Here is a 9,601-nt window from a genome sequence, read left to right on the forward strand (position 1 = left end):
AGCAGGAGTTCTTCTTAGATCATATCTTCCCCTTCAGAGTTAAAATGGTTGAAATTAGATTCGGAAACACAGTATGCAAACCAATGAGATCTTGTATCCCATCAATAAGGTGAAAAGAAATAATACCATGCTGGATTAGCTGCCGCAAGTACAGCAGTCCTTGCATTCAGTGATGTCGTGATCCCAGCCTTGGCAATGCTAACAGTCTGTTGTTCCATAACTTCATGTATCGATGTGCGGTCTGATTCATCCATCTTGTCAAATTCATCAATGGCGCATATGCCCATATCTGCTAGCACCTGAAATTCAAAATGTTCTGTCAAAATCTCTATTTGTAAATGGAAGCTACTACTTCAACGGACTTAGATTGCATTGATTTAGAAGCTAAAGTAGCAATTTGATGCATTACTTGTTTCCCATCTTTATTTTGCAAGTGCTGACATCATATATTTGTTTACCTAATTTTTCTATTTTTTTCAACTTGAAGTTTAAAACAGGCTCAAAATGGATGGAAAGAATTGCTACACTTAAAAAAATACTCCATTACCAATGCTCCACCCTCCAAAACCATCTCATTTGTCACCGGATCTTTCTGAACAGCAGCAGTTAGACCAACTCCACTACTTCCTTTCCCGGTAGTGTATACACCTCTGGGTGCTACATTGATTATATGTTTAAGAAGCTGACTCTTGGCAACACCAGGATCACCCATCAAGCATATATGTAGATCTCCTCTAATCTGAAATTAAATGAAAATTAAAATACTTAGAACTTCAATTGTGTATAAGGCATTCCATGCACACAACATAAATCAAACCAAACTTAACAAACAACAGCAAAATTGAGGAAAAGGACAACTAAATTTTTCTACAAATCATTAGTATCACTGTAATTTTATAAATGACATCAAGTCTTTATCCTTACTAATTCAACATGATTAATTTCATGCATAGTTTAAACTCCATTAAACATGTGTGCTTCAATTAATTCGTAGTTTATTAAGGGGTGGATAGATGACTCAACTAGTTTGAGTTAAGGGTTAAGGAATTGGAGGACATAAATTCAAACCCAGAAGAAGGAAAAAAATACTAACATAATAACTCATTATTAACTTTGGCTGTTTCAAAAAAACAACGTAGTTTATTACCTTCATCCCATCTTTCAATGTCCTGTGGGGAGCTCCAACGAGAAGCAGCAGCAGTGCTTTTTTAATATCTTCATGTCCAAAAATTTCAGGAGCTAGTGACCGTGCCAATTTATCATAGATATCACCATCTTCTGCTAATCGTGCTATCTGCTCTTCCTCATCTCCTCTAAATTCATATCTATGAAAAAACTAATTGATTAGAAAGTTTGTGTTCACCCAAACTACTTTAATAAGATTAATTAATTAACTAGTAGGTATGAGTTTCATCATGTGCAAACAAGTCATGACAATACCCAAGTAGCAAATATAATAAAAAAAAACCAGACACACCACAGTAGTCGAAGTAGGGTAAAAAAAGGAGGGGCGTCATTATGAAATATCTGCAAAAGTAACTTACTCTTCATATTTTTTCTTAAAATGATTCACAGACATGGCCTCTAAGTATGTGTCAGCAACGAGGCCAGCACGCATTGCTCTAAAACCAACATAAGGTATAGGAAGAAAAATCCCAGATAGTTCAACGACATCACCTGGAGCTACCTGATAATTCACCATAAGTTAATAAACAGTAGCAAATAATTAGCCAGTCACAAAACCATTGTAATTATTATTCATGTCCTTGTATTTTATGCGATAACTTTATTCATATGTTAGTGAGGACATGTCCATATTAAAGGAATACAACTATGCATTGACACAATTTCAGGTACTCTGATAACAATTGATATAGTAATTGTTACTTTAATGCTATTGGCAGGGAATAGCGAACCTTTCTAGTGAGTTCCCCCCTAAGATGGACAGTCATTGTGCGTGGAATATGGCCTTTCGGAACATGTTCAGCTAGTTCTTGAATTTTGGCCTGCAATTTAACCATATCAAAATCTCCTCATTCCAAAGATTATAAGTGTACTGAACATGCAAAAATAAAGCAATTACTCATGTATCAGACTTCGACCCCTGAACCAGAGTAGTGTACAAACCTCTTGAAATCTCAAAAACTTTGATGCTCTCAGTTGAAGGATGATGTTACCCTTACTTTTGTTCATAACACAGCGCCTTGATGGACACTCAAACAAAGGCATGAATACTCTAGCCGTTACTTCCTGTTTAGTGAAGGGAGAAAACAACAATGTCAAAAATATTTGGGCACATAAACTCCAAAACAGTCTAGCCATGTCATATTTAACAAAAGAAAAAAATAGTCCACAACAATAACCTAACAAGGTTTGATATAGTTATAAATAAATCATAAATTATACATAATACTTAACACATCATTGCTTAACATCCTGGCGACAAATCATAATAACAGAAAGGAACCCTTTCATTTCCCTTTTTAAACCTTATTTGCATCTAAATTAAGCAGTTCTTGCAGTACTTTCATTAATTACCTGGTAAATTTCAAAACCACAATCCTCACAGGTGTACACAGCCACCTGCATCAATGGTTTGACATCCGAGCAACGCGTGACTATACCAGCTATCCTTACTAGCTGACCAATGTTTGAAGCTTTCACCTCCCTAATCGTAAATGGCCTTCCTTTAGAAGAGGCTCTAATATAAACTTCACTGCAAAATAACCCACAAGGTAACATTAGAACTTCATATAAAACCTAAGGCATATAAAAAAAACCACCAAGTAATATATAACACACGATATTGGTCTTGCGAAATAAATTAGGGCAAAATCACATATTACAAAAAAAAACCCTAGAAATTGAATAGCAAGCAAATAAGGGAGTCTTACAAAAAACGCTTGATTTCAGGAGGCATCTTCTGGTGCGGGTCAGAACCATCAACACCTTCAGTACCTTCATCAGATCTCTGAGTCATCAAAATGTCATGATCATCGTCGATGAATGCCTCAGTTGGCTCCGGCATGAGTTCATCGATTGCATCAGCGAAAATCCCAATATACCTTCTAGTGTTCTCGGTAACACGCCTCAGAAATTCCTCATCTAGATCTTTGTACTAAATCAAACAGATTAGTTAGAAATTAGAATCATTGACTGTAATTAGAATTTTAAAATGTACAAATACAATATAGTGGAAGAGAAATTTTACATTAATTAAGTCCTCGAGATCAATTTGAACTGCACGGGCTTTGTGGTTTGCAACATCTTGCTGGAACAAAATGAAAAAAAAAAATGGATTAGGGTTAACCGTTGTTGTACTTTGGTGTTCGATGTGAGAGATGAAATGAACTAGAGATGAATTAGTATGGTGAACTAACCAGGATGTTTAAGTATTTGGCTTCGCCATTAGCGTCTGCGAAGTTCGAGAGGAACTCTCTTGCCAGAACTGGACGAAAAATGCAGGAGTTAATTGAATAAATAAAAAAAAAAAAAACAAAAGGAAAATAAATAATTGAGAGTGAAATGAAGGTTTGTGGTTTACCTTTGTCAGTGGCGAAATCGACGCCTTTGGTGTTCATGGTTCTTCAACTTGGCGAAGACGGAGGGAGAGAGAGAGAGAGAGGGGTTGAGGGTGAAGTGATGTAGTTAGTGTCGGAATTGGGCGCCAAGCTATAAACGAAGAAGGGACTTTTGGCGGGAAAAGGAGCGTCCTCATGAGTTGTGATCTGGTATGCGTATCCAGTGTGGTTCCAGGGTGTGCCGCTCTCAAAACAATAAGAAAATAAAGGGTAGTTGCAGTTTTTGTCCCTCCATTATTATTAATTCGTGAAAATGGTCTTCTTATTTTAAAAATTAATAATTTTAGTCTTTCTCATATTTTTAAATAAAAAACAATAATTTGACATATTTTTAATAATGTGACATACAATTTTATAATATAAAACTATTTAAATTTATTAATTATTTATGTCATTAATTAAATTAAAAATATGAAAAAAAATTGAAGTTAAAATCTAAATTTTTACGATGTTTTATTTCAATTTTATAGATATTAATCATTCTACATCATTCTATCATATGTCATTAAAAATAAAAATATTAAAATTGTAATTAAACTTTATAATTAAAAGTCACCAATAATGGAACTGGACTAATCCGTAGTTGTATTATGCCACAAATTTCAAGGCCGACTCCAACAATCTTCTCCATCTTTTAAAAGAAATTGAAACTTATTGTTGTAATCATATGTTATAAAAATGTGTACAAATATGCACATAATTATAGTAATTGAAGAAATAGAGATAATATTCACTCCAACCCAACTTATGATATATTGGGCCGGCCTAAAATAACACTCTTGTTTATAAACCACTGTAATTAAGGAGCTCAATCCTACCTAGAGAGTCAATTGAGCCATCGGATTATGTTGTGAATTATGTTTTAGGTGGTAAGTGTGGGACTCTCATGTTTACACCATATATAATAAGTTTGGTGTTTTTTATATAATTACCACATAACTTCATATATTGTCTCTTATAAAATTATATTTGGGACAATTTAAACAAGATTAGTATCTATTTTCAAATAGGTGATTGTTAATCTACCTCTAATGTTTTTTAATATGTATACAAAATACTATCGAATTCGAGTTTTTGATAACATTATTAATCTCATTTTTTACTATTAGATTGATTTTTTTTAATTCTAGATTTTAGAATCCAAAAAAAAATATTGAGAAATGTGGAGTTGGATAATCATCTCCCTTGCACACAAATTGAGAAATAGGGACAAATAAATTTAAATTGGAGGATCAATAGAGCCAAATAAAGTCGATAGACTCTTAGAGCGCTTGCTTTATGGCTTTTCTTTTTTTCATTTTTTACCAAATTAGTGAATACGTATTTCAAAGACAAAATATCAAACTTCATAAAAATCAAAGCAGACCATAAACTTATCCATTTAGCCAAAGAGTAACATAATAACATATACATTATTGTTAGTGTGGTTATGAAAGAGATCAGGTCACATTGATTAGTTGGTTGAGTTAGCATAACCATTTAGTTTGTAATTATAATTTCACTTTGGACTTTATTTAGCGTTCGTTGAATACCACAATTCTCACTTATATCAATTTATTCTCTTATTGCTTATGTCTTAATTATATCAATGTGTGTCATCAAACACAATCAAATCAAGTGGACGAGTAGTCACTAGTGGAGTAGTCACTAGTGGAACGTGAACCACACATATCAATATCTAACATATTAGTATATTAGTATGTTGCAAGAGATTTGTTAAAACTACAAAAATCAAATAACAAATATTATTATAAGGATGTTAGCACCAAATGCATTCTTTTATTATTCATCCTTATATTTTGGACTTTGAATATCAAATTCATTTAAAAATAAATATAGGAAAATATCTCAAACAAAAAGGTCAACATGGGCATACCCTGCACTTCCCTAACATGTTTATACAAAAACTACTATATTTTGGTTCTCAAGTTTTTGCCAACTTTGCTCGTATAAGTTTGTCTAATATTGGGGGCTCCAATAGAACTGGATCTAGGCATCGTTCTGTAGCAGCAACAATCACCTATTTTTTTTTAAAATGATGAAAGATGGGAGAAGGTAGAGAGACATGAGTGTGCCACACAAAATTATCAAAAGTAAAAATAAAGTTTTCGCATAAATGAAGTATAACACTAATTTAAAAAGGTAAGAATTAAGGGTGAAATTTTTTGTTGTTCCAACCTCATCAAGCAAGAAGTCCATTGTAGCTTCATCTTCAACTATTTCTTTTAATGGAGTCCTTAAGAATTGAATATCCAATTGAATTTGTTGGAATCCACTCCGATTAAAAGTTTGGAGTCTAACATATTCTTGTAAACTCTTGAGACATAATTTAACCATGGTCATAATGACTGATTCCTGCAGTTCGCAAGCAAATATTTGATAAACATCATTTGCATCCAATTAGTTAAATTTTGCAACACAATATATGATAGTTATTCAATACCTGTGTATATTCTACTTTTGTGAAAATTTCAACTTTTTGCTTGAACAGTTTTGCTAGATGTGTTTCCAAAAGTTGCTGGCTCCTTCCCTTTTGAGTATTTGATCTACTCAATCTCTCCTCAGGAAGGGAGTTGCTTCTTGATAAAGCACTACTGCCATTACTATCAGTTCTGTGGTGTTTCTGTATACCTTGAGGCAAAATCTCCTTCACTTCATTACCTATAACTTTGAGCTAGGACATCAAATAAGATAGATCAAAAATGCAACTTTGTATATATTGCTTCAATAAATTAGTAAACATTATCATCCAGTAAAGATAGAAATCCTTATACATTATACTCCATAGAGAGAAAAAAAGTTAAATGAGAAGAATGTCAACCTCTTGAAGAAACAGATCCACAAACATATGGACTTCTCTTGGCTCCTTATGCTGGGCAAAACAAAACCACAATATATTCAGCTCTTTCAAATATTAACACTAGTATCTTTTATTTTTAAAACAAATATATGTAACATACTGACCTTTATCCAATTAGGTGTGGTAAACCTCTTCTTTAGGAGAAGTGATATCCGTTGAGTTCTCATAGTAATGTACTAGAAATAATCAAATAAAAAATATGTGAATTGTAGATTTTTTTTTATAGCATAAATATTAATGAACAAAAGAAAGAAGGGTTATGGATAAAATGAAGAATAACAATCTCCAAAACTTGCACCAGAGAAATAGTCCTCCAACATAAAAAAAGTAAAACAGCTCAAAAAACTAGCCAAAGCTATATGACTACCATGTTGGGAAATACTCTTTTACTTAGAAACATTAATAAGACTAAACTTCAAAATATCAAACAGGCTTGTATATAACTATATGTTGCCAAGGAAAATAAAAACACAAATGAGGGTGGAAGTGGAATAAGGGAAAATGAAAAAATCTACACAGACTCATAAAAAATTGCAATTCTATTAAAAATAAATTGTGAACTTAAAAACATACCATATGTAAGAAACTTTCACTGGCTGATCTAAACTTTTGAGAGATTTCTCTAGGAACAAAGCCAAATCCATGTTCATAACCTCTAACATTACCACCAGGAAAGGAAGCTGCTAGTTCCTAAACATCATAAGGCAATTTTTTTAAGACACCGAAGAAATGAAAGGAAAACTAACAAAAAGTTTATCCGTTCTAAGGAAATAGATATCAATTACAAGTCACTTTAGTGGATCCTTGCCTCAGTGATTTGCGGGATGGCAGTCAGTTCAATGAATGCAGACAGTTGCGCCATCACTAGGACAAGACCAGGAAAAGCTTTGTCACCTTGTGATCCCTCTACAAAACTGTGATTTTGAGTACCTGCATAATTGTTTCTTCTTGAAAATAATTGGAACTGAACATGAAGTTGCCTAAAAAAGTCTTGAAATCCTTCTTGAACCCAATCAATCACCAACTCTCTTAGTTTATTTAGGATCTCTAAGTTGTCGTCAAGAATTTTGCGGACATCCTGAAATGAACAATAAAGAGAAAGAGAGACTGAAACTATAAAAATCATAAACAATAGAAATTTTTAACAAAATCAAGGTGTATAAATATAAATTTGTGCATGCATAATATAATATTGTATCTGTTAGTCTAAGTACACAATTGTGCTTACTAGCAAAAAGTTTCTGCCTCCTTGAAGTACTGTTTTTGTGCTAACATCTAGAGCAGCTTCCAGTAAGTGATTCTCTGCTCCATCCCCTTTCAATACTTTTAAGAGGGAATCTACCAAACAGAAGCTAACTCAGAGCACAGTTAGTGACAGAACTGTTTGTCAACTATTTTTGTAGCTTTCTCAAACCAGGTGAACAAATATATTAAACATTCAAACTAACTTACTAGACTTCTTGAAACCCAATGTTCTCCATTTTACACTTCTGATCATTTTTGCAAACATGATATCATATTGTATAAGAATTATGTCTTTGTTTATCCTATAGTGTGGAAGGTGAACGTGTCCAACTTCTATGCTAAAAGTAAAAATCATAAGCTTTATACAATGCAATATAACTCACCTGAAATGTCTTGCGTTAGATGAGAAAATGTACTGTTAACATACATCTTGACAGAAACTTTGGCAGCCTGAAAATGTTTAGTTTTACTCCATGAAAATCCAATTTTAAACGCGAGCTTTCATTAGGATTGCATTGTGAAAAAAAGGGAGGTATTAACGGCTCGAAAAGCTTCATGTATTGGTCAAAATTAAATTGGATTCCAACCTCGATAGAATGATTAGAGAGAGATGCTTCTTCTAAGACTTCGTCCATTTGGAGCACATCATTCCAAACAACTCCTGCGTGGAGGTCAAAAGTAATTACACAATTGTGTAAACCATGATCAGATCGAAAAACATTTGTATAGATTAATATTTAGTGTGAAAATAGTTTCTGGGGACACATTTGTAGTGATTAAATAGTGACTTAAAAGCATGATAATTTGATATAGTATAGCATCAAGTAGAAACATGTATATCTACAATTAATAGTTTTGATCACAAGTTTCACCTTACATCAAATACATTATTCAAAACAAAAATAGTAAATTTCTAGATATACTACTTACGAAGAACACCAAGCAGATCTTCTGCACAAACTCGTGTCTTTACATACTCCTCAATAATTTTAAAGTTCCTAGAAAGCAATTAAAAAGTTAATTTGCATTTAATGGAAATTTATTATACTTTAATAAATTTTTTAAAATACTGAGTTGTAAATATAGATACTAACTTGTTCACTAAATCGTGAGCAAGTTTAACTAATTGCATTTCTGAATCGGGAAATATTACTTGAAATGCATGAATTGCCTCCACAAACTCATGAAAGGCTTCCTGTGTTGAGAAATAGGAGTAGAAACACATATTCAATTCATTAGTCTCCTAATCATATATCTATCAAATAGGAAATATAATATAGGTAAGGCTATAAATAAAATAGCATAAACCGCAACAAAAAAAATGAATTGAACTACAATACTACAATGAGTAAGCCTTATCTCACTAAATGGAAATACAACTCCATGAACTGAAGCATTCATCTTATATTAACGAATAAGTCATTCATCTCTGCCTCATTTTATTGACATAATATTTCGATACTGGTGACAGTAGATGTTAAAAGCAACTAAAAATATTTTGATACTGGTGATAGTAGATATGTTAAAGCAACTATCAACTCAATCGTTTATAACCATTGATATCTTTTTCTATCACATGAATGATGAGTCTTATATCATTTAAGTTCCATGTTTAAAAACATCTTCCCAAATTGTGTGGCACACTATATTTGTCGCATTTGTCTAATTAATCAGTAACACTTATTACTTCACCAAAGTATTTGCATCTAACTAGGCTTTTTGTTGACAAGAAAGCATAGAATTTACGAGCAAGTTACATATCAGAGCAGAAACACAATCTAGCACTTAAAACAAAATCCCAAATAATCAAAGACAAGATAGCAAACAAAATCACATATATATAATAAACAAAGACAAGATAGCAAACAAAATCATATATATATATATATATATATATATATATATATATATATAT

At 32.4% G+C, this 9,601-nt stretch overlaps 2 protein-coding genes across 2 annotated transcripts in view; both read right to left on the reverse strand.

The window, feature by feature from the left end:
- LOC101499469 (DNA replication licensing factor MCM7) overlaps positions 1 to 3,701 on the reverse strand; it is a 5,769-nt gene extending 2,068 nt beyond the window's left edge. Inside the window, exons 1-12 of the mRNA XM_004494363.4 lie at positions 3,545 to 3,701; positions 3,381 to 3,448; positions 3,212 to 3,271; positions 2,895 to 3,118; positions 2,539 to 2,716; positions 2,128 to 2,250; positions 1,917 to 2,006; positions 1,545 to 1,687; positions 1,148 to 1,325; positions 548 to 739; positions 127 to 299; positions 1 to 31 (exon numbers count right to left, since the gene is read on the reverse strand). Of these exons, the coding sequence (XP_004494420.2) occupies positions 1 to 31; positions 127 to 299; positions 548 to 739; positions 1,148 to 1,325; positions 1,545 to 1,687; positions 1,917 to 2,006; positions 2,128 to 2,250; positions 2,539 to 2,716; positions 2,895 to 3,118; positions 3,212 to 3,271; positions 3,381 to 3,448; positions 3,545 to 3,581 (1,497 nt within the window). The 5' untranslated portion in view covers positions 3,582 to 3,701. The remainder of the gene's footprint in view (positions 32 to 126; positions 300 to 547; positions 740 to 1,147; positions 1,326 to 1,544; positions 1,688 to 1,916; positions 2,007 to 2,127; positions 2,251 to 2,538; positions 2,717 to 2,894; positions 3,119 to 3,211; positions 3,272 to 3,380; positions 3,449 to 3,544) is intronic.
- Positions 3,702 to 5,345: 1,644 nt separating this feature from the next.
- Positions 5,346 to 9,601, reverse strand: part of LOC101499969 (vacuolar protein sorting-associated protein 51 homolog) — a 7,441-nt gene continuing 3,185 nt past the window's right edge. The window contains exons 9-20 of the mRNA XM_004494364.4: positions 8,781 to 8,881; positions 8,617 to 8,684; positions 8,274 to 8,347; positions 8,070 to 8,136; positions 7,670 to 7,779; positions 7,250 to 7,519; positions 7,015 to 7,131; positions 6,546 to 6,617; positions 6,403 to 6,453; positions 6,025 to 6,255; positions 5,760 to 5,936; positions 5,346 to 5,601 (exon numbers count right to left, since the gene is read on the reverse strand). Coding sequence (XP_004494421.1) covers positions 5,506 to 5,601; positions 5,760 to 5,936; positions 6,025 to 6,255; positions 6,403 to 6,453; positions 6,546 to 6,617; positions 7,015 to 7,131; positions 7,250 to 7,519; positions 7,670 to 7,779; positions 8,070 to 8,136; positions 8,274 to 8,347; positions 8,617 to 8,684; positions 8,781 to 8,881 — 1,434 coding nt within the window. The 3' untranslated portion in view covers positions 5,346 to 5,505. The remainder of the gene's footprint in view (positions 5,602 to 5,759; positions 5,937 to 6,024; positions 6,256 to 6,402; positions 6,454 to 6,545; positions 6,618 to 7,014; positions 7,132 to 7,249; positions 7,520 to 7,669; positions 7,780 to 8,069; positions 8,137 to 8,273; positions 8,348 to 8,616; positions 8,685 to 8,780; positions 8,882 to 9,601) is intronic.

Source organism: Cicer arietinum, chromosome 3 (assembly GCF_000331145.2).
Source record: "Cicer arietinum cultivar CDC Frontier isolate Library 1 chromosome 3, Cicar.CDCFrontier_v2.0, whole genome shotgun sequence".
Lineage (NCBI taxonomy): Eukaryota > Viridiplantae > Streptophyta > Magnoliopsida > Fabales > Fabaceae > Cicer > Cicer arietinum.